The 26,311-nt window shown below is 39.2% G+C and overlaps 1 protein-coding gene across 1 annotated transcript in view; it reads left to right on the forward strand.

Annotated features, from left to right (window-relative positions):
• The first annotated feature begins 389 nt into the window (after positions 1-389).
• The window catches only part of dcc (DCC netrin 1 receptor), a 240,727-nt gene continuing 214,805 nt past the window's right edge, over positions 390-26,311 (forward strand). Inside the window, exon 1 of the mRNA XM_054612210.1 lies at positions 390-516. Coding sequence (XP_054468185.1) covers positions 390-516 — 127 coding nt within the window. The remainder of the gene's footprint in view (positions 517-26,311) is intronic.

The following is a 26,311-nucleotide window of genomic DNA, read 5'->3' on the forward strand; positions in this document are numbered from 1 at the left end:
GGAGTGATGGAGACTCTGCCCTCATAGTTACTGGAACTTATTTCTCACCCCGAAACGACGGGAACTAACCTTGCGTGCATCTGTTTGGGGAATTTATTCTATTTTTTCTTTTCTTTTTGGGATCCAAGCCCGATCGGGGAGGGTTATTTTGGGGGAGAGGAGAGGTTGTTTTACCCCTCTCTCTCTCTCTCTCTCCTCCACCTTCTCATCATCATCCTCCTGACTCATCATTCTGTTTTTCTTCTTATTTTTGATTTTTAATTGACAGTTGGATTCTGTGGAGGATTTAAGAAAAAAAAAAAGAAGATACAATCAAACAGGAGCAGGATTTTGCCGGTGTTAGTTGCTGTGGTTTCCCCCGGGGCTCATCGGGACTGGAGCAGGGCAGCATGGAGCCGGGTTTGGTTGGATGTACTGGTGATGTTTGGGAGGTGACGGCGCGGAGGAGGGGGAGGACGGGAGGACTCTACCTGCTGCTGCTCTGCTGGCTGCTGGCTGCTCACACCACGGCGCACGGTGAGTGGAGGGGAAAAAAGATGTATGCGTGATTTCTGCCCCCGTCCCCGCAGAATGTGTGTGCGTGTTTGAGGGCGTAATTGTCAGTTGCCGCAGACCAAACGAGAACTGACACATGTGTTGCGTCTCGGCAGGATTCGGGTCTGTCCAGGTCGAACTGGGTTTCACTGCTGTGTGTGTGTGTGTGTGTGTGTGTGTGTGTGTGTGTGTGTGTGTGTGTGTGTGTGTGTGTGTGTGTGTGTGTGTGTGTGATGTATATTCAGGCTGCAGGGTTTGACCGGCTTCTGCTGGGTTTGCCTGGCTTTAAATGGATTCCACTGGGCTCAGAAGGTTCCAGCAGCTCTGATCATGTGTTAGGCTGCTGATCAGAAGTAGGTCTTAGTGAATCTCACTGGATCAGGAACCCATCTACTGGGCCCCGATCAGGTTCAGGCTGCTGGTCTGGCTGGGTACCAGGTCTTGCCCTGTTTATTTTGGTTTGTGTGTGTATTTCATGGGGCTTTACTGAGTTTCACCTGATTTATGCCATCATGTTGGTTTGTACTGGGTTTTACTGGGTTTGACTACTGCAGCCTTTGAGCAGGTTTTACAGAATTTAACAGTTTTTTGCTGCTGTTTCACTCTCAGTCTGGCTCAGAATAATGAGTATTATTGGTGCTGTTCACGTCTAACTGTTTTTTTAGAACCATATTCTGCTTTCTTAAGACTGTTCCAGGATTGGCCTTAGTTCTGGGAACCTCCTCATGTGATGGACTGCCGCTTTCAGCAGGTTCTAGTTTACTTTCAGGGTTTTTGCTGCCTCATTTTCTGCCAGAATGAAAGGGTTAACAGGTACTGAGCAGGTTTAGGCTGCTTGGTTTTACTTGATCAGAATAATTTGACCAGATTTGACTGTTTCAATTGACTTCCAATGGGTCTAATCATGGGCTTGGCTGCTGCTTTGAGCCCTTAGTGTATCTTTAAGGCCTTAAATTGCTCCGAGAATGATGAGGTTTAGTTTCAACCAGGGTCTTTTCAAGCTTATAATCTATTTTATGGGATTTTTTTACCATTCTTCACCAGTCCTGCTATGATCACACTCTAGCTGGGCTGCTGGTTTGAGACCACATTAGTGAATCTTACTGGGTTTTGCTGTTTTACCTTCAGCTTATCTGAAAACGACTTTTCAGTTTAAGGCTGCTGATTTGGGACAGATAGAGTACTTTATTAATCCCAAAGGGAGGTTACTCTGCAGTTAAATCACATAAAACAGAAGAACCAAAAAAAACTCTGAGAACAAAATACAAAAAAAAGCAGATAATACAACAACCAGAATAAAAGACACATAAAAGCAAGACCTAATCTTTCCACTCATAAATATTAAGTTTGTCCGTGGTCTCTTTGAGTTAGAACACACCATATATAGAAATAATATGACTTAAAATGGGCTTCCTGTCCAATTTTATTTTGTATTGTATGATGCATTATATATCACATACATTTATTTATATATTATAAGAAGTTAGCAGATCCATCAGATATTGTGATATCTCTTCCACTGGTAAACTATCTGAGGGGATTTTTAAATAAGGTTATTGGTTCAGTCCACTTTAAATATCCCAAAGCTTCCTTTCAGAATCACTCGATGTGTGTTGTTTTGCTTTATTTATTTTTGCTTATTGAATAAACAGATCTGAGAGCTGCTGGGTTTATTACTCTCCCTCCCTCCCTCCCTCCCTCTCTTTCTGCGTGATTCTCCTGCTGTCAATAAATTATGTCCAAACACTTTAATTAAGCTAATTGGTGATGGAAGAGCACACACACACACGCGCACACACACACACACACACACACACACACACACACACACACACACACACACACACACACACACACACACACACACACACACACACACACACACACACACATACACTGTAGCTGCTGGATCAGTGTGCATGTGCGCGCTTTCTATTTCTTCAGTGGCTTGGCTGTAAAATCCTCTGCTGAATATTTTACCCAGACCCAGCGTTTATCAGTGTGAGCTACAGTACACACACACACACACACACACACACACACACACACACACACACACACACACACACACACACACACACACACACACACACACACACACACACACACACACACACTCCTCATTCATGAAACCCTCACACACACACAGATTCAGAAGTCGTACTGAACAGCAGGTGGAATGAATTTTCTTTTCACAGGTGTGTTCAGGTGCTCGTCGGTTTAAAGAGGAGAGCCAACAGTCTGCAGGTTTATCTCACAGATGAGTTCCTCGGCTTTACCTGAGGGAGAGTTAATCGGCGGGGGTAAAGTCTTTGGTTGCTATGGAGACCGGCAGGCTGGTGGATCACCTGGACGCCCTCTTAAAGGCACAGTTACACCAGCATTTCAATGCAAAGTATCTGCGGTTCCAATTCTGTTGAGTTTTAACAAATTACATTCTGCATAATCAGGTGTGTGTTTCAGTCAGAGAAATTAAAAGGCTCTTTTAGCTTAATGCAGATATATGGGCATCGCCGTATATGTCAGCCAATAAGAAACAAGAAATCGCAGCACCGTAAGTGATGCATGCTACTACTTCAATCACAGATGTCAATCATGATGGCCCCCCCCCCCCCTTTTTGGCATCAAATTATTAATGAAAACCAAATAAAAAATATGAAAACTTAAAAAACCATCAGAGCAATTACAAAATGTCAGAAACCATCTAAAAACTGGAAATAAGTTAGCAATTTTGCGCTGTTTCCTCGTCTCGGGGTTAATAGGTTATTGAAAGGGGTTTTTGGTTAGATGCATGAATTACGGACTGTCGGTCCTTATAAAATACGTCAGGACATAAACCTTGTATCAATTTTGTCTTAAATGCATGTTGGGCTCATGTAGGTTTTGAAAGGGTCTGTTTCCATCCGCAGAATTACACATCAACCTCGCATCCATTGCAACCCATAAGCACCCCTCCCTCTCTGCTGCTGGTGTTATTTCACACACATCTTTTTTAAATGGAACAAAGATAATACCAGCCATTCATTCCTTGACTGGACATTGCTGGGATTTAGCAGGTTTAGCAAGTCAGATTGAACTCATGCACAAAGCAGACAAGACATGATTGGAAGTGAAAAACTCCCATTCCTTTTATTATTGATATGAATGAGTGTTGCCCCTCGAGAAGACAAGATGTCGATAAGAAAATATCCTTTCTAAACTGAGAGATGCTCAGAAATTCAGCAACACAGCTTATTGTGAAAACATTGTTTCAAACTCCCGGTAGCTCCTTCTCCTGCCAGGATGTTTCAGCCTCCACACAAATGAAGATGGATGGAGTGTTTGAGTTAGGTGAATACATCATCTTTGTTTTCGTTTTGGCTTATTATTATTATTATTATTAGATTAGGTTATTAAATTATTCCCAGTGAGCTTTAACCTCCATCATTCATCATTAAACCCGACACAAGGCCGGTGAACCTGACGAGGCAGAGAGTTCTTCTCCAGCTTCGTCTTCATATTTAAAACTGTCTCACACTCTGGGAAACCAGCAACCTTTCTGCACTCCTTTTTGACCTTGTGGTGTCACATGTAGCCCAGAGCATGTTGGGTAAAATGCTGAATCAGGGCTGGTAAAGGCTGAATTAACACCTTAGCCTAACACCTGAGTGATGGGGATGATTAATATCCTCTCCATATTTCATGTCGTTCTGAGCAATAGTAGTTGAGAGGCCTCACTCTGCTCCAGACTGTGGATTAATTGTTTGTAGAAGGAAATAACAAAGCCAACATGACATGCCTAACGCATAGACTATATGAAGATGGACGACGAGTCTCCACTTCCTCCCATATTAAAAAAAGAAGTCAAAATATGGTCATGCGCGGGTGTGGCCATGGTACGTAGTCCAGCCCTCACAAACGGCCGACCCGATCGCAAGCATGGCCACAGCTTGATAGCTTTAGAGCCACCAAGCTATCTAACACATCAACTATCTAAAATATAAGATAAATACATTAATTTATGATCTAATTGATGCATGTTCTATTACGCAGACTCGTGATTCATGTTTCGGAAACTTATTGTGAATGTCTCCATTCCAAGATATAAACACACGATGGTCCAACAGCACTGGCTAACCAAAATGTTGCTAAGCTAGCTAACGATACAATTAACGACAATTACGAGACTATATGAACCATAGCCTGTATATAAAAATATCAACGCTCCCATTTTATTTGCCGAAAATAATTCTGCAAGTGCCTCCACGACTACAACAATCACAGCTGTCAATTGTAATGTCACACTTGCTTTTTAAGCATCAAGTAGCGTGATGAAAACAACCATAAATGTCAGAAACCATCTAAAACCTGGAACTTAAGGTTCCCGGGTATCGAGATAATTGTTTTTTTAAACGTGTTTTGGTTCGATGCATGAAATACGGTTTCTAGGTCCGTATGAAATACTTCAGTACATTTTTAAGCTTTTATGTCTCATCAAATGTCACATAAGAGTAGCTAAATTAAACTATAAAACAGGTAGTTGAATCTTGTTTATCACCTTAGTTTAGCGTATTAGCGTGCTAACATTTTCTAATAAGCACTAAAAACAAAGTTAAGCTGAGGCTGATGGGAATGCTTCATTTTGCAGGTATTTTTGTCATAAACCAAAGTATTTGACAAATTCATCTATTGGGACTTTTCAAAGTTATTACAATTCATCCTGAGGTGAGCATTGATTATGTGTACCAATGCATAGCCGGCCAAGCTCATGGTGGCGCTAGAGGAAAAGTCAGGGTATAATCAAAGTCATTCTCCATACAAAAGTTTGGACCACCCTATCCAGTCGATGTTTATATGCTTTTACACGGTAGGTAAAAACTTTGACTTTGGCACTAGAGGAAAAGTGGGAGGTCCGTAGCATCCATCATCTGAGGACCATGAATGTTTGTATGAAATGTCACGTTGATCCATCAAATATTTGTTGAGATATTCCACTTCGGACCAAAGTGGTGAAATGGCGCTAGCACGGCTAAAAAACAGCTTTAATGCCATAAAGAAACAAAGTGTTAACCTCAGGTTGCTGCTCATATAGTTACGACGCATATTATTGTCATCGTTAATTCAATTGTTGTTACACGGGCCCTCAGGTGTACAGAGGTCTCACTCTACCTTTAAAGAACCTGCAGCCCTAATAAATTCTGTGTTCGTGACTTTTATTTTTTTCCTGCTCTGCAAAGTGATGTTCACAATCCTCTTGCCGTTTATCTGTTGTTTTTTGTCCCTGAGTGCTTCCATCCTGTTCATTCTCTGTGTGTGTGTGTGTGTGTGTGTGTGTGTGTGTGTGTGTGTGTGTGTGTGTGTGTGTGTGTGTGTGTGTGTGTGTGTGTGTGTGTGTGTGTGTGTGTGTGTGTGTGTGTGTGTGTGTACTTAGGGGGTGTGTTCATTTGAACTATGCAGTAGGAATAAGCACTGTGTTGGTATTAAGACTGAGCAGATTTATCTTTGAAGCTTTGCTGTTATCCAAAAGAGGATTTGTTTTCACTGTCTACCATTCAGAATAACTCTATGTCTATGTGCGTTCATTCTGTTTACTGCCGACCCTTCGGCCAAAATATTAAGTGAAAACTTGTGCTGCATTTAATATTCTACATATGAATGTATTCTATTGATCTTTATCAATAGATTGTATACTAAAGCCGATGTAATTTGTAAAGTATACATCTTATTAGATTTATCCACAGTTTCACCTTATCTAGTATCCCATCTCATACAGGTCTGACTTGTCTTGGATTCTCTTGTCTCATGTCTCATGTCATCAACCCTTATTTTATTTTGTCTCTTCACATTTGTCCGACATGTCTTACATTATCTCTTGTTGTCTTTTAAATCTCAGCGTCCTGTCTGTTCATTTGGATGAGACACAATTAGATGAGATGAGACCAATCTCATCTCGTCTCATTAACTTTTCTCATCTCACTCTATCTAAATACATCTTGTCTTGTTTTATCTTGTTGTGCCTCATATCATTGCAACTTTTGTCTTTCTTTGTGTATCTCGTTTAATTTTTATGTCTCATTTATCTTGTCTCTTCTTGTCTTGTCTTATGCCATTTTGTTGTATCTCATTTTCCAATATCTCCAGTATTTCGATTTGTAATTCCATTTTATCTCTTTTTTGTTCCTCTTCTCATCTGGTTCAATCTCATTTTATTATGTCTTACTTGGCCCATCTCAACATATTTTGTCCATCTCATCCCATCTTACCTTCTCTTACTTTGTCTCATCTTGTCTTGTCTTTCTGAAACCTTTCCTTTTATGGAAATATCTCCTAATATCTTCTCTGTTCCATCTGTTATGTCTTTTCTGTCTTTCTCACCTGGTCCCTCCTAATATTGTTTTATCTAATCAATCTCATCTAACCTTCTCATGTCTATTGATCTGATACTATTGTCTTGCAAATCTCACCTTGTGTTAGTTCCTCTTCTCTTATTTTGTATTGTCTTTTCATTTTATTGCATCTTATTTGGTCGTTTCTTGTTTTGTTTCACTTATCACTTCTTGTCTCATATCATCTCATGTGTTGATCTTCTGTCTCAGGTGGTTTTGTCCCGTCCATCTCATCCCCTCCTGTCCTGTCAAAACGTATTTGTATTATCTCATCCTATGGTGTCTTATTTCATTCTATCTCATTTTATCATGTCTTCTCTCATTTTGTTTGGTCGTGATCAGTCTCATCTAGTGTAGTCCATTTAATCTCTGTCCCATCTCAATTTCTCTCATGTCATCTTTTATTTTTAAATCGTCATCCTATTTTTCACCTATATTGTCTATAACCTTGTCTGGACTAGTCCATCTTAAACTGATCTTTAGTGTCTCATCTCGTAACGTTGCATGTTTTCTTGCCTCACATTTTATTGTCTCATTTCCTTTCTTGTTGTTACACACTCACAGCTTCATGGGGCTCGATGCCTTGCTGATGGACCCTCAGTGGTGGCATCTCTTTTCTATTCAAACCAACAACTCTGTGCTCATGTGTCAGCCTCATGCTCATCCTTCAGAATTGTTCATGCCTCTGTGTTACTGACCCCATCTCTGCTTTAAATGAAATAAATGAGGGCTCCCTGCTGACCAATAGGTCCAAAACAGCAAAGACCCTGTCAGTCTAATAGTGATAAGTTATTGATCAGTCGATGAAGAATCTGATGATCACACACAGCTGACTCCTGCTGGAAACCGTTAATATTTTCCTTTGGATATCAGGTATTGATTACGAGACTGAAGACTGATCGAGTTCAGCAACACATAACTTTCTTCCTTCTATCAATGCACCAGCAGAATCAATCAGTGTGATCAGTTATAGTATGTTTCAGAGCAGGAAGTGGATGATGACTGTCTCTCAGCTCTGTCAGATGATGTTCTGAAATGAAAGAGTGAAGAGAGTGTGATCAGAAAATAATAGCAATGTTTCGTTAAACAAATAACGGAAATGTAATCCACAGGTGTAATTTTGGATAACCTGAAATAGTAATACATTGTTTTCTTAAGAGGAAGACATAAAAGGACAAAGTATTTTTTATCAGAACACAAATTTGTATTAATACAATACAAACTACATTTTTTAGATCTTTAAATAATGAAACATGTGTCTTGTCCTAAAATAATGACCCTATCATCTCAAAACAACATATTTGCATCTTTTGGGTAATGGCATTGTGAAAATATGTGTCTCTGCTTTGCTTTTAGAAAGTGGAGAAAAAGGGATGCAATCATTAAAAAAAACAGATGTTATTTCTATCTGTGCTTGATTAAGAGTCTTCAACCCTCTTCGAGGTTTTCAGCCAGAAAAAAACAAACGCCAAACGCTGCAAAACAGAAGAAACAATCGAAGCAAGAGGAGCTAAATTTAATCAAGAATCACATTAAAGCTAAAAGCTCACAGCAGCAAAACCTTTTCAATAATTGGCAGAGCTGAATAATAACGTCAGAGATGATCCATTAGAGAGCAGCCTTTTAACACCAAGGAGATGTTCATTAGCATTGTCATCCACCCACCCATCCACCTATCTATCCATTAATTGTGTATGAAAGAGAAAATGCCCATATATGTATCCTATATATGCAATTTATAAATCCATAGACTGACGAGCTGATGCAGCAGGGCATGTTGAATAAAGATTAGAGGCAGCTGTGATGAAGGAGTTCACATCCAGGAAGGCAGGAAGGAACCTGTGGTGAGTCTACCAGATAAAACAGGGGTTAATAACAGCAAGTATTACAATACTAACCTACAGTTGTGACACTTTACTGGTGCAAATTCTAGATAAATTAGCTTATTAGCGAATTACCAAAACCTCACATGCAGTAAAGTATGAGTTTTTAGGCTCACTTGTTGAAATGGAACTTGTTGGTCTGGGGACTTGAAATAGGCCTGCCCTGTCTTGTCTTTTGACTTACTGGTCTTGACTTTGGACTTCCTTGTATTGACTTTGGTTGTTAGTATTGTCTTGCAGCTTCCCTGTCTTGACATGGGTTGTTGATCCTGACTATAGGGAATTGTTGAGTTTTATTCCGAACTTGTTGGTCTGGACTTACCCATAGTCATTTTGGACCCTTCATGCTGTGTGTTGAGCTGCTGCTCTGAACTCTGTTTGTTCCTGTAACAGATGAAGTGTGTGTCACTAAGGTCTGGGAGGTTGATCGCTTGGCCAAAGGAAAAATACTTTTGTGTTTAATCACAGCCAGGAGCGGTGGATTAATAGGGTGAATGAGTGAAAACGATGTGTTAGCTACGGCTCAGCTCAGTTTAATTTGTTTTTTCACTCCTGCAGTGGACAGAAAGTAAATTACAAATCTGAGATAATAATTCAAACACAAACACACAATTTCCAGTGTGTAAGTACGGCAGAGCTTCATTTATCAGTCAGTGGTCGACCTGAGGCGAAACACAGAGTGAGAAAAAACAAATATGACACATACAAAAATACTCACACTTATCTTTATGAACAAAAAAATCCCCAGTTCTCCTCAAACTAGCTCAAACTCTATTGTTGCCTATATGTAGAGTTAACATTATATACTGCGTCACATTAGATCAGTTGTGGGTTTTAAAGGGAAATATAGATGCTAATGATTTTTTCCTTTATCTGAATAGAGAGAGAGTGTTATCTGATAGAGAGTGTTTTATGTTGTACAGATTGTAAAGTCCTCTGAAATAAATCTGTGATTTGGGCTGCATACAGTACATGAATTTGACTATTTGACAAGCAATTGCCAAAACAATCATCAGTAACTGCGGTAATCAGGCTAATGCACTTCATGACAGAGAAATGACCACTGTATTCAGAGGAATCGGCAGCAGCATAGGTCAGAAGATCAGATATGAAGAAAAATGATTAGGGCTGCCACTAATGATGATTTTTGTGATGAATTACTATTATTATTATAAGTAGTAGTAGTAATGTAATTATTATTATTTGTAAATTGTATATTGTACATAAAATAATAATGCTAAAACACCACTTTAAATCTTTTGTTCACCAGAATGTGCTTATAAGTTTCATGTATAGAAGTCATCCAGCATGAAAGAAGCTCAAGAAAAAGACTTGGTAATTGACAAGGAAAGTCCAGCACTAATCTACATGATTATACTATATATTCTAAGTGTATTTACAGTAGCTAACTAGTTAGCAGATAATTGCCTGTTTACACATTCGGCAGATAAAGAGCAACAATAACAGTTATTGAGAGTCATTTGTCTGGCTATCTGGGGAGTGTAAGTCCACTTTTATCTCTTTTTTAGCTCTGTTTTTGGTCTCAACCACATCCGGTGTATAATATCGGGCTGTTTAGCTACTAAATGGATCACAATATTCTGCATGTTTAGAGTTCTTTCTAAAAACTTGACTCCAACTCAGACAACACAAACCAACATGAAGAAATAAGGGGTGCAACTTCAATTCCAAACCAAAACCTTCTTTTTTTACAGCAGGGATTTTGCGTTTTTTTGTCAGAAACTGAGCAAGGATTTTCCAAACTGTATTTGTGTCATTTTCTTGCCTTAAAATATCGCTGCGTATTAATGAAGTCGCTGGATTTGTTCTGCATTATTTAAATGGTTGGATGGAAAAAAAACAAAAAGACAGGTCTGTGAGTAATTTACGGAAAGATAATTTGTTTCAGCTCTGAGCATTAGTGTTTCATTTATGTCTTGTGCTCTGTGCTGTCTATATTTAACATCACCTGTTCTGCTCTGACATTCATACATTATTCATGTTTGGAACCGGCATTACCTGCCTGAGGAGCACTACATCTCCCTCACCTTTAAATCCTCCTCATTAATACTCCGGCAGGCTTTTCCATGAATTGGGTTTTCTTTATTTTATTCTTGCCTCCTGTTTTTTCTTTTCTTTTTCTGCTTTGCAGCTCTTTGTTGTGGGTGTTGTTTTTATGTCTGAAGAGAAATTTGCAGCTGATTAAAAAGTGGCAAACAAATGAGAGGGTTTTTATGCAGAGGCGTTGAGATTTCTGGCCTCAGGATGAAAACTGTTTGTATACTGAACCCCATGACGCACATCTCCAGGACTTTCATGCTGCAGCTTGGAGCCACAGACTGAGCCACATCAAGCCAACTCAAACTGTGAGCCTACACTACATTAAACTGCTGTTTTAGTAAACTAAAAGTAAACTATTTTGAATGTATCCAGCTGATAAATATGAGCAGCATGAGAACTTTTGTTTCGTAATTTCTTTATTTGCGTGTGGATGGAGATCTTTATGAAAATTACCTTAAAAAATAGAGAACATTGATTAACTGTTTATATTTTATCATATACATTTAGGTATTTCACTTTTCAGATAATCTGATCATTACAAACTCCCTTCTTTACATAAATAAATACTAGAAACAGATATTCTTAAATGAACCCGTGGGTGAAGCTGGGTTATGTAACAGTTGCCCCAATTCTAGAATATTAGTATAACACAGAAACATTATAAAAAATATAAATAAGAAATAAGTATGTGATAATATGTGCATTATACTTCAATATATACAACACATATATAAAAATACATATAAGATTTAAGTAAATTGTGTTTGCTACAATAAGTCACACTATAAAAATACTGAAAAATTGGATCTCTGAATAGTGTGTAAAAAATATTAGTTAATAGTACAGTATCAATGCCAGTTATTTTATTGCACAAAAAAGATTATAATTTTAAGTCAGTATTGCACATTTTGGGATATACATTTTGGCGTTATAACTGCTGATAGGGGGTTAAAAAAGAAATATATGTTTTATACAGTACCAGTCAAAAGTTTGGACACACCTTCTCATTCAATGGTTTATCTTTATTTTTCTTTATTTTTTTTTCTACATTGTAGATAAATATTGAAGACATCCAAACTATGAAGGAACACATGGAATTATGTGGTAAACAAACAAATGCTCAACAAACCAGTTTTATATTTTAGATTCTTCAAAGTAGTTGAATGAGAAGGTGTGTCCAAACTTTTGACTGGTATTGTATATGTTGTAAATAACTATACAATACCTAACAATCAAATGAACATGTCTAAATGGTAAGATGGAACTGCATTTTCACAGCCCCTTTCTTGTCATCCAACCACTTAAAGCGCTGTACACTTCATGTCAACATTCACCCGTTCACACACACATTCATACACTGATGGCAAAGATAAGAAGAAGACCCACTCTATCTCTGGGCCACAGCCACCCCAACTAGAGACAGGTTAATTTGATCCATAATACCATGTAAACTGTAAAGCTAGGGTTGGTAATCTTTATAACTACCAGGAGCGATTTCGATTTTAAAAATTATCCAAAAGAAAAACCAAGCCCAACTCTTTTCCAAATGAAAGGAGCTAGCAGAGCTAGCTACAAGAGTCAATAAATCTAGCAAGAAAGTTGCCAAGTGTGAAACTCTGACAGCCCGTCCCTTTCAGGCCTCCCTCCAAAGCTACTCCCCCAAAATGATCATCATGAATGTTAACAACCAACACCATTTCACCTCAATAATCAACTCATTCCCTTCACCTCAGCCTTAAAGGCGTTCTCTATTCCTCTCGTCAGTTAAGTCTGTATTCAAGTCATGGTTTTCATTTCAGATTTTTTAGAATATTTCTTTTTTGGAATGGGATGTTCATAGATTGTAGAAAATGTGGATGTAGTCTCCATGACGTCCCCAATAGGTGTCTGAGGAGCTGTTGTTAAGCTCAAAGTCGGCGGGTCCAGCCGTCGTCATGTAAGCAGTGACAAAACAGCCTAATGCTATGTTCACACCAAATGCAAAGCGAACTTTTTGCTTGACACGATTACATACAAATTAATTAAAAAATACACTCCAAATTTGCTCCAGATTTGCACCAAATGTTTGCCAAATTTGTGCCAATTTTCAGGTGACGCTTTGTCAATTCAATTCAATTCCTGTTGTCAAGGATGTCCTGACATGGTTTAATCAGACATGGTGGAAAAAAAGCTGTCTGTAGGCACCGATGCACCTAGAGGTCTACGATAACATATATTTCTACAGAGACCGGACGGAACTAACATTTATTTGTATGAATCATAGACTATGGTGTTTTTATATGGCGGTCTACAGAGATTGATTGCAGTTTTTGACAGCTCTGCCCTTGGCTTCATGTCTCAGCAGCGGAGGCCTGTTGTCCCTGTGTTTGTGTCCACCTGCTCCTGTCTTCTCGACAGGTGTGTCTGCAGGATCACAGTGCAGGGCCGCAGTAGAAAACACATCATTATCATTCTCCCGGGGGTCCTGCTCTGCTGCTAAACAAAAGACGATCAACCCGTTGAGGTTGGCCGATGAAAAAACGGAGTCGGCCATGTTTGGCTGAAATCCAGAATAAACGAGAGACATGATCACTTCCTGCGCAGCGCCGCAGCCCTCGCCAGATGAGATGGATCGCCCAAACTGCAGCAGTTTCCTCTCATAAATATTCATACGGTTAAGGGATGGCGTCATGCGACAGAGCGGGGAGGACTCCAGAAACCAGTGAACCCTGAACGTTCGCCGAACAGCCCCCCCGCCCAGCCAGCAGCAGCACGCCACCCGGCACGGCGGCACAGCCAGCCTGGATTTATAGCCACTTATAAAGATTAGTGATGCGCCCTGCATGCAGCACACACACACACACACACACACACACACACACACACACACACACACACACACACACACACACACACACACACACACACACACACACACATAGACTTACACACAAAGCTGTTGTCGGATGAAAACCTTTTATCTCTCTTTGTGTTTATGTTTCTAAAGATGCAAAATGGTATCACTAAATAGAGAGATTTCTAATGTAGAGAGATCTCCTCTAATGGAGAAAACATGTCATAGCTAAACATGATAAGTATTGCGTGCTCTGATTGGACCTATTTAATGTGTGTGTGTGTGTGTGTGTGTGTGTGTGTGTGTGTGTGTGTGTGTGTGTGTGTGTGTGTGTGTGTGTGTGTGTGTGTGTGTGTGTGTGTGTGTGTGTGTGTGTGTGTGTGTGTGGAGGCTTAAAGGTGAGGGAGCAGTGTTGGCCGCAGTGTTTCTTGACCGATTGAGAGAGCAAACCAGCTAGAGAGAGAGTGTGAACTAATCTAAACTTTTAGAAACACTTTATATTTAGAGATGCACTGGAAATTTTCTATTCAGAAATCTGTAGTACTTTCACCACCACCCCCGAAAATATATTCCCCCCTTCCGGAGTCTAATGGTTATCCTTTCACTTTGTTACTGTCATCTATAGTGGTTATTTGCACAAAATCACACAATTCAAATGTTTATGGAATGAATTAAAGTGATTTTATTTAATTATTTGCTTTGATTAAAAAGTGTGTTATTTTTAGTTGAAATGATGTATCATAAGCTGCTTAGAGCTAGTGTTAGGAAGTTAAACAGCTCGTAATTCCCTCGTAATTCCCTCTATAATATCTGTTTGATATTGCTGTGAAAACATCTCCTTCAAACAACTGGATTTATTCCGTTTGAACACATCGGGATAACTTTATTCAATTTACCTTTGCACGTTATGCAGTTTTACTGAGTGGAGCTTGAACGTATCATAATGCAAGTCAATGCAACCTCTGTTAACATTAGCTGTTTAGCTTTGTTATCAGCAGGACTGTGCCAGGGAGAGAAACGCTGTGATCAATCTGAGCAGCATGATGGGAATGAATTACAATATAATAAGTGTCTGAATGTGGCTGAAAAAACAATTTCTTTCAACAGCAGTTGTTCAATCTGTGCATCTCTATTTATAATACAGCCTGTGATTTACAGTGTAATTGAAGTTTATGCATTAGACGCCAATAAACGTCTTTCCAGTTTCCACTGACATTTACAGTAAATGTCTCCTTTCCCCTAAAATGGCCAATTGCTAACTTGTTGTTCCCCATATTCCTGTTTCTTTCCTCTGCAGCTACATTTAATTGTCATTAGGAACTGCAACGGCACGTGTATATTGGCACGGAACCGTTGGGTATGGGACAGTCAGTACTGTGTGAGATATCCTTGGGTTGGTGCGCCTGTGACCTAAACTGTCAGAATAGTCTAAAAAAAGTCTTGCCGAAGCGAAAACAGAATTTCTGGAGCGAGTCAGTGTGGCAATATGCGATAAGTAACTGTTACAATACGAATTATGACCCATTAAGCCACTGTTGAATGTTTACATTCTTTTAAATGTTATTTTCTGCGCAAAAACATATGAAACGCTGACCCGAAAAATTGAGGGACATACTAAACTGTGAATTTAGTGTCAACCCTTACACCTCTAGCATGAACCAGTAACATTTGATTGGTATGTACTTGATACAATTTCACCGCCAGTCTCCGGTTAGTCTTTACTAACACCTCATTCATTCAAGGAAATTACACAAATCATAGGCTGCATTATTTAAGTGTTGATACTTTTTAACTTCATTGCAGTCATGCATCAAACACTCAACATTCAGTTCTGCAAACCAAAGCTGTTGAGTCAGCAGCAGTCGAAGTCAGCACAGTTACTACTCCACTGAATACTTTACCGGAAGAAGTGGGATTTACGCCTATTGTACCATAGTAAAGTACATAGGATCTACTTTATATTGTGATGTTGACTATGAATGATCCGTCTGAAATGCATAGATAACAACTGAAAACAATGACTGGAAGTAAGGGACGAGATTTATCCCAAAAATTGAAAATGACCAGCAGAAGTAGAAAGCTTGGGTTGTCTGTTAGTGGTATGGTTCGCATTTCTGTCCCCTTTGTTATCCTTCCCCACGGACATAAAGGTCGTGTGACATCACTGTGTCAGTCAGCTCGACCCTGTCAGTCCTCATCATGACCCTGGCAGTGTCAGAGAGGTCGCGACCTTCAGAGAACTGGTCCCTGTGTCTAAAACCAGAACATCTTCACTGACCTGGAAAACTTTAACGTCTCGATTTGTTCAAACAGAAACGAACTTCAGAGAAATGTCACATCGGCTTAACCGGCTACAGTCACACACACACACACACACCGAGTCACAGAGTCCTGCAGCTACATCAGCGGGCTTCCTGCGCGTAACGTTCGGTGGTCATGTTAATTCGCTGCCTGCAGCAGCAACGTCAAACTGCATCAGCAGCGGGGGGCGACAGCACGGCTGCAGGATGACATGCTGCTGACATCACAGAATGATTCATTATTATCACTGATGATATCATTACTGTGACTGCTGGCTTATAAAGTTGTTTCAGGGGGGTTCCGACTCCCTTCTGACATACCTCTGAGTGATACAGCGGGTCAAGTTTGAACAAGGTGGATGGTGCTGCAAACCTCTAAATAGTATCACCATGACCCATCTGAGTCAGAAATAGGCCAGCAAATAATTGTTTTCTTGATAAAAGAAAGTAAAACTTTTATTTTGAAATGCCCAAAACAAATTCAAGGCACACTGCTTCGTCAGAGTACCAAAAAATATAAATCGGATATATTTTGTTATTGGAGCGGCTGTAAAACGGTGGATAAACACATTTCATTTCCTATAGATTCTTCAAAATAAAACTCCCCTGTTATTTTGGCTGCTTATCCTTCCTCCCTGCAGTATTAGTGGACTTGTTTTATTGAATAAAAAATGCACTGTTAGTTCTGTGATAAACACATTGACCTTTAAATTCTTCAAAATTAAAGTTACTTCATGTGGATAAAGTTGTCTACTTTGAACATATTCTGTTGTTGTTCGTCGCTTACAGCATCTGGCAGCGTCTCTCCTCTTCCTCCTCCTCCTTTGGCTCTGAATCACACATTTTAAAACGTCTGGATTGGTTTTAATTGCAGCTCCTATGGAGAGCTGAATGCCCCCCCTTGCGACCCTCATTGGTATTCAACAAACTACCTTCCTCTTTAAAAGTCGTTTAATTTTCCAACCCAGACTTCAAATCACATTTATGAAGTTTTTTTTTCTTTCCCCTCAGGTAAGATAGAGAAATCTGCCAGTGAAGTGAGGAAACTCCTCATGTCTTCAATGAGAATCTCACCCATCAAACATTCACATTACATTATGACCTAAATGTCACAGATTTAAGTCAGTGTGCACTGGCTGCCAGGAAATCCAAGGAATCAAACCTGTGAATGTTAATTAAGTTATTCAAAGGATTTGAACCTAACTCTGGTATTTACTGGTATTACATGTATTTTCTATTTCATGTAATCAATATATCCCTGTCTGAGTCAATACTGACTCAATCTCTCCGTCGGTAGTTTTTTTCTGACAGATTGGATGGACTAACAAGGTTATGGGTGTCTGCGGTGTCTTCCTCCCACTCTGACAGACGATTGGCTGCAGTCCAGGCTCTGTTTTACCCAGCAGCTTCTTTCCTGTTTCTGTTGGAGAGACATTCGTTGCGGGTGACAGAGCCGCTGCCAGAGCCAACTTTCAAGTATTAATTATTAAGGGGTCTGTCAATCACTTGTCAACGAGTCAGTGAATGTTAAAAATGGGTTCATCCTTCAGACTCTTCGTTTCCAGAGCAAGAAATCTCCAAAACCATCAAAATGAGGCACGAGTTTTATGTAACTGCACTGTGACCCAGCGGGTTAGATCATTTTCTTATCTGAACACTTCGTGACGTTTGTCCATAAAGTTTACTTTTGTGAGAGTTCCAAGTTGGATTCAACAAACCCTCTGAACTGCGCCAACACGTTGCTGTTTTCACCTTTGCATGAGTGGGTGTGTGTTTGTGAGATTTGATCATTACCATAATGGAATGCTTTGCTACATAGAAGTAAAAATTGGCATCTTAGCTGACGGAACACACCAGAGTAAAGCTATTCTGCCATTCTGCTTTTGTCAGACCAACAGTAGTCTGTGATTTCCACTTGTTCCAAATGCTGCTGACAGTTGTCATTAAGTCTATTTTCATTCACCTGTTTGTACGGGCATTTTCAAATTGCGAACCACAAAGACTGAGTGGATACGGCAGAAATTCCCCAGAAATTCCAATGGTACAAAACAATGTTTTTACACTTTTTTGAGGTGGAAATATTTTTGTATTGATTCAAACAAAATGTGACAACGTGCAGCAAAAAAGAGCTTAGGCCTTGTTTGGACAATCCAGATTTTATCCAGATTGATTTAAGAAATGTCTGGATGACAAAAAAAGACACAAGAAATGCGATTCTTGCAAATCAGATACAAACACATGCGAAGGCAGTTTAAAGTAAATAGTCTGCTGGCACTCTCGCTTTCACTTCCTGCTGCTTCTCCAACGTAATGTATCGCAACCAGACAAACTCACAGAGGAGTTGTGCATCAAGGGTGAACTTTTCCACGTTGGAAAGTTGCATCCCCACTGTGGCGACATAGCTACTGACGCCTAGCTCGTTACCACAGCAACCAATTCAGATGATGTCTGGATACACAAATCTGGTCTGTTCACTTGCAAATAAAAAAGTGGACAGTCTGTCTCAAAGATCTGATGTGAGAAACAAACTGAGCTTGCCTTCAGTCTGAACGTAGCCTTAGTGATGTTCATGTACGTCATGATTTGTCCTCTTAAGCCAAAATGATACGTGGTGTTGGCTGTCGGTGTACGTTTCCATTTGGAACCACAACAAAGGCTTTAACAGAGACTGAAAACATCAGATCTGTACCTGAAAGAACTTAAATGTAATACTTCCACCATATTTGCTTAATCCTTTTCCAGTGTTTGATGTTTGACTGACCTAATATTCACAGAATTTGCATTATTTTGCTCCTTTGCCTCAAATTTGGTTAATTTTGTGCTACATTTTGATGAAAACCGTCCTCCTCCAGGCATCCCACCGCCTCCCTGTTCTCTCGCCAAGAACTCAGTGTCTTTGTAGTCTCGACACAATGAATAGTACAAATGGATGTACCGACACACACAGTAATGGTGTTGCATTTGTACATAAAAAGTGACAGAAACAGTTGTATGAAGAATGAAAAAAAAGAGAGCTTGAAAGAGAAGTTATACACAGCTCATGCTTTCCGTTATCCTCTGATGATATACATTTTAACCACCATTACCTTTTCTCTGATGCTTAAACACCTGAGCATCAGAGCAGCAGTAGAGTGAATCTGCTGAAACAGTCAAAGCAAAAAACATCCCATTAATGATAGAAGATCACAAAGAAGAAGAGTGCATGTTTCAGCTTTTACTTTCGCTGTCCTCGTTCCTAAGAGTTGCTGCATGAACATAATCTTTACATTATTGTAAATGGGATGACTAATGATTTATTTAACGCTGCTGATGGCACACACACATGCACATGCAGGTTCTATTATGTTTAACTACAGAAGACGTTAATGACGCTGTAACATATGTAGTGCATTATAGTCAGACTCTAAATATAAATCCTTTTCTTTCTTCTAAGTTGAAACATCTACATCCACTGATATCATTTCTGACCCACCTCTGACAACACTGAGTCAGAAGGTCACTGAGGTCCTTGGACTTACCGGTGTGAATCTCTGAACAGGTCTGTTACCCCTGGACCTGAGGCCAATTCTGGCCTGATGGACACATACGTATAGTCCATGTAGGTCCAAGGATAAGCCAGATATGACCTAGACTTGTTAGGTTGGAATAGTCCTGTTAGGATAATTAAGTGATCGACTTATTGTATTTGATATAGGGATGAATTTTTATGTCATCGACATAGACTGTACATAAGAAGTGGAAGTAATAACGTGACGTCTTGTTGACTGTTGTTTGGAGCCTTGAATTTGACATTTTTTGCCATCCAAATCTATGATTTTCACTTCCATCTCGTTTTTTTTTGCGACCAGTGAAGGGAAGTGAACATATTTGGACTGCGGAGGAGTGACACCGTGGTAGAGATACTGTATATGGCTCTGGTAGCAACCAGGTAGCCCCGCCCTAAAGCATACCCTGCTTTATGGTCTGTTTGACTCTTAATGGAACATAATTTACTAAATGAACATCATGCTGTATTGAAGAAGACTTGAAACTAGAGATTGAGACCATGTTACAATGTTTACTGAGGGAATAAATCAAGAGAGAAGTAGAGTCATTTTCTCATAGACTTCTATACAACCAGAGGAGTCGCCCCCTTGCTTCACTTTTCAGGAGGTTGCCGCCTGGTTTTAGACTTATTGCACATTATACTGACATGACCTTGATTTGATTCTTTACCTTATTAACTTATCGTACAATATATGGACATGACCTCATTTTTGCTGACTTCAATATTGCCTTTTGTGCTTACATGCGGTTTTTTTTATGTAAGAATGTCACCAACACTTTAGACAACATAATGCAAGAAACAACAGACTTGAGCATTGCGAAGACATTGCACATTTTTGTTAACAGAGCCTGAGTATCCTGTTTATATATTTATTTTGTTTATGTTATATTATTTTGGAATATTTTAATATTTGTATTACCGTAAGTCTGCATATTCTTTAGTATTAAAAGTGTATTGCTCTTCAAAAGGATGTACTTAGATAATTATTCAAATAAATTGTCATATCAGTGATAATTAAATGGTGTTTAAATTACTACGATATTGTTTATCTCAAATATTTCCGGGAAAATATCTTATCCAACAAAACTTGTTATTGTGACATAACTAGCAGGGAATGGTAAAAATACGTAATAGTTCATTTACAGCGTCAACAAACAAAATATACCTCACAGTCTTGGGTATTTAGTCACAGGTGAGGAGGGGGACACCGAAATCGTCTCAACTGACCTTTCAACTCTAAAGAGATGCATTCAAGCTTTAGTTTAGAGCACAACAAGCATTTTTTTGCTGACAATTTGTATTTTGACCGTGTTGACAGAGTAGAGATGAAATCAGAGAGGAATACAGACAGGCTGAAATAAAGACCTATGTGTGTGTGTGTCTGTGTGTGTGTGCGCATGCTGAGAGGGTTTGCCCTCATCTCCATGACAATCAACACTCATGGCCCATCTGTCCGACACACACACACACACACACACACACACACACACACACACACACACACACACACACACACACACACACACACACACTTGGTGACACTTGAGTGTTAGTCACACACAGTTAGGGGTTGTGGCAGATGTAATGGTATAGAAGAAGAAAAGGAGGTCATTGTTGGCTTTTTGACTCGCACACCCACACACACACACACGCACACACACACACACACACACACACACACACACACACACACACACACACACACACACACACACACACACACACACACACACACACACACACACACACACACACACACAGCAGATGGGCTCTTCTTAAAACAAAGACATTACATGCATCGACCAATAGACTGACTGAGTTCCACACATCTGAGTGCAGATGTTTGAATAGAAATTAAATGTTAAACATGGCAGCTTGACTTTTCATTCAGTCAAATAATCTGAATGCAAGAGAAGAATTTGACTTAAATTTACAATGCCTTTCTTGGGAAGCAGGACGTCTGACATCTCTTGTGCAGTTTAGGAGAAACTCACAGCTCTAGCAGATAACAGGATGTTTCTCTTCCTGGAGAACGCGGCTTGTTAAAGAGGCTTGTTTAGTTCCACTCAGGTGAGGTGAACAGCGGCAGGATTTCAAACGAGTTGTTCATTTATAATGGACCGACTGCGGTGCAGCTGTTCCTGCAGTAGTTAGATATGATTGATCTCCCAATTCAAATGTGCTCACTGTTTTTTGTTATGCCTCCCTGTGTTACCACTTTTATTTCAGCAAATAATGATAAATTAAACAAATTAATCTGCCAACTTCATAAAAGAAAGAAAATAATGAATTAGGCCAACCCAGTCCAAAAATGGAAAAGATATTCGGTTTTCTATCATTATCTTTTGCAATTTTTACTTGACAAAGATTTGCATGGGAATAAGAGCACAGACGACCTCAGCAATAATTACAAATGATATACGTCCCCGGGCTCTGCTAGTCCCGTGCCAATAAGTCTTACAGGCGGCAGAATAATCAGCTCATTCTCACATTTGGGAAGCTGCAACCAACATATTTCTGATAAACTATCAAAAAAAATAGCTGATTACTGTTTAGTGACTAATTGGTTTATATTTGAATTTGTTATTTGCAGTTTTGTATGATATATATGTATATATATAATAGCCCCCCATCTTTGTAACAATGCTTTTATTGTCCTGTATTAGGGCTGAAAGATACGGCAGAAATTATCATCAAGATCATTTGATGATATTAGTTGATATTGATGAAATATATATCTGTATTTAAACAAAGTGGCTATGTTGCTTGAGTTTATGATTCCCTGCAGGTAGGTTGAGAGCATAAAAATTGTTGAAGAAACGTGTGAGCTGCAAACAGTGATCGGTATTTTTGACTGTATCTATTTAGCAGCTAAATAAAAAAAGTTGTGTGTTAGGCAGTGTGTGTGTTAGGGAGGTGTGTGTGGCATTTCAGGTTGCTGGGACTGTCTGTTCCAACAAGACAATGGAGCACTCTCTTTATCTTATCAACAGTATATCCAAGTTTCTAGTTTTCCAGTGAGCAGTGTTTATACCAGTTTCTATGTCATCACTTAAAAACATTATAAATGAGGAGATGATATCAGTTATCTTCAAGAAACGACCTCCTGCTTAAGACAAGAAAACTTTTAGAAGTTTAAACTTTTTGACTGTGAACTAGTTTTTATTTTATTTTATTTTTAGAGATCACAGAATAACAGGATCGACCTCTCCCCAGCGACCTCTTTTTGTACCAACACAAAGAGAATAAAACCAAACGTGGCTCAGCAGTTAGATTTATTAATGAACAGAGAAGCGTTTGATTCTTGTTCTTCTGTCTCAACAGTTTATTTTGCTCTCTGTTACATTTCAACCAGCAGTTGCCTCAGGGGAAACTCTAGTTTTGGGTTAAAAGTGCTGATTTTAAGAAAAGACGATGAGACGGTGCATTTCTTTTATTTAAAGTCTTAATGAAATTATTCATCTCCAGAGAGTAGATTTCTGTTCCAATGTTAAGCCCAAAGTCATGATGTTAAATAACTTTGACAACACAGTGTTTGACTGGACTCAGCTGGCCGTGTGTGTGTGTGTGTGTAATCTCATGCCTTTTGAAAGCATTGTTGCTTCCATTGCTGCTCTGCTGTGATCCTTTGATTTCTTCCTTTCACCTGTGTATATGTCTGGAGCCACACAAATCAACGTATCCTCATACAATGGTTCGCTAGATATGGTACAAAGAGTAATTATTCATTTTCATGCATGGGTAGGAAAACGCATGAGTATGTTTATAATGTATGCGTATGTTTGTAACATGAAATAATTATGTGTGTTACGTAAAATAAGTATGATTGTTACTTACAATAAGGTTTTTTAATGTAAAATAAGTACGCTTGTTGCGTGAAATATGACGATTGCTACATAAAATAAGTATGATTATATGAAAAAAAAAGTACGAGTTGTATGTCAAATAAGTATGGTTGTTGTAAATTACATTTGTTATGTCAAATTGTGAGGTTTGTTACGTAAAATAAGTACGACTGCTACGTAAATAACTACCAGTTGTACGTACAATAAGTATGTTTGTTACGTTAAATAAGAACGGTTGTTCTTACATTTTGTTTTGTAAAAGGACGAGGTTTATAACGTAACTTACACAGGTGGTGTTAGTAATGTATGTGAGTTACGTAACAAGAGTATGTAGTTAACTTTTGGTTTCTCGTAGGACATGAACAGGAGTCTCCTGGGTTAGGGTCCTGTTTGTTTGACCCATCAATCCACCCCGACCTCATGCCTATGAAAACTTTGTGGCTCTTTATTATACGTCACCTGCAGCCCTGCATGTCCTGGTTCACCATCACGTGGGTTATATACGAATAAGAGTGCTTGCTTTTTGTAGGCATCAGTCTGGAAGGTGAATGAGAACAGCCTGCACAAACACACATGCCAGACGTTAAAGACAGAATGTTCTATTGGGCATACAGAATGAGGCTCACACCTGGGACACCGCTGTTCGTGTCCCTTGGGAAACCAAATGTCTAACCTATTTATTTTAAGTCAAAACACACGGTATATCGCTAAACCCTGTTTTTGTTTTTATTTACAGTGTTAAGCTCATGTTAAAAACTACAACCATAATCCAGGAGAAAATATGATTCCCTCAACGTAATTGACAATGTACTTCAGTTTTATAGCAACACTATTTTGTTGAAGAAAGGGTTGGTTGGGGAGGAGGTTTGTTTTATTTTATTATTTTATAAGTCAAGACAAATGATGTCGTCCTGCCGATTGATGCTTCAGATCAGAAACGATTCTTCTAAAGAACAGTGACCTAGGTATCACGGCGTTTGATTGGGATCCCTTGTTTGGGGCGATTCTTGAATTCATACAAAATAACATGTGTACTAACAGCATTGTTAACAACAAGGACAAAATAAACCCTCATATTTCACATGGCTTGTTGTGGCTGAATCCAAACAGGACGGGGTCTGTGTCGTCTTGGTTCTTACCTAAAAGCTGTAAAAAGGTTAAATGAATGGTTACCACAGCATCTCCGTCACCTACTGCTGTTGGATTATCAGCCGATAGAGATTAGACTCCAAACCGGCTGTTTTATATGCTGCCTGCACTCCATTTTAATGGGTTTCCCTGAACGTTCTGCCACATAACCAGTGACACACTAGCGCCACCACAGTTTGATTATATGCATGATGATGTATATCTCCACCAATCTTCTGAGCAGAGGACTAACCAGCCAAGGGAAACACCTGCGAAGGTGTGCAGGGCCTTCAAACTAAAGAGCATTTAGATTATCATCTCCATTTAGATCATCTGAGGACACTAAAAAGCACCATAGCAACAAATCACAGTAAACCAGACCTCAACTCTAATGCAATCATTTCTATTGGCTTCAGGAGAGGCATAGTTTACGTCATATCAGAGTTAATTAAAAAGTTATTTGTTGAAAGGATAAAGCTCATTAGTCTTTTACTCAAAATTAAGTCCTTTCTTTCCTCTCTTGTGTAAAGTAACATCGGTGCACACTGAGGAGTATCAGCCTGCAGCGGCGCTCCGTTCCTGCGGTCTAATTCAACTTCTAATAAGTTGCAGTTCTGCTTCATTATATCTGAAAACAGAGCAAACTGTCTATTAACCAGATTCTCTGTTTTACTTCACAGACGCCAGCTTTATCTCCCTACGCGCAAACACATTCCTGTCTGAATTAAACCCACAGAACCTGAACAGAAACTCGTTACCTATTTTTATCCTCAGTGTGGAACAAGGCCTTAGACAGTATGCATATGCACATTATTTAGACAGGGTTGTACATACATATCTGAACTTCTATTCTTGTTGATATAATATATCCCCTGCCCCTGGACCACAGACTGTTTATGAGAAGTGGACATAGTCGTCGTGATGTCACCCGTTTTGAAGCCTCAAGCATTTTGGCAGTCGCCGTCTTGGATTTTAACTATTGCTATCTTGTTTTTTGCCACCAGTGAACAGAAGTGACCATATTTAAATGTGGACGAGTGATATCGTGTTAGAGACACGATAGATAGATAGATAGATAGATAGATAGATAGATAGATAGATAGATAGATAGATAGATAGATAGATAGATAGATAGATAGATAGATAGATAGATAGATAGATAGATAGATAGATAGATATTTTTTATTTTCGTGTCATGCACAAAAACGTGCCCAACCCTCATGGGTTTACAAGACACCAACAGTACAGCTGCAGTGGATCCACATCTCATCAGGTCACATTTGATTACAAAATGACATGTAGCTTCACCGCTCCATCTTAAACAAAACATTCTGCCTTCTCTCCCAGGCCTGGCAAATAAAGTCTGCTACAAAGAAGGTTCCTTTCCTAAAACACAACACATTTTTCATAATCATCCAGCCAAAAGAAATCAACATAAATGGAAGTCATTTTACTGACTTGTCAACCACTATGTAGCCCCACCCTAAAGCATACCCAGCTTTATGGTCTATTTGACTCTAAATGGACCATAATTTACTAAATGAACATCATGCTGTATTGAAAAAGACTTGAAACTAGAGATTGAGAACATATTTAGACTAGACATATTTATCACATCAATTTATTTGCAGAACAGGTTTTACCTTGTGACAGTATGTTTTATTTTGACTGTATAAAAGAAAATATACTTAAGGATGCCTTTCACTTGATGGTTTAGCATTTACAATGTGCACTTCCATTGTTGACATCACATTCTTCGTGAAATCCGGGTTGATGGATGTGCCCTGAGTACTTAAGTAGGATCTCCAAGTGGTG

This window comes from Anoplopoma fimbria, chromosome 14 (assembly GCF_027596085.1).
Source record: "Anoplopoma fimbria isolate UVic2021 breed Golden Eagle Sablefish chromosome 14, Afim_UVic_2022, whole genome shotgun sequence".
In the NCBI taxonomy this organism is placed as follows: domain Eukaryota; kingdom Metazoa; phylum Chordata; class Actinopteri; order Perciformes; family Anoplopomatidae; genus Anoplopoma; species Anoplopoma fimbria.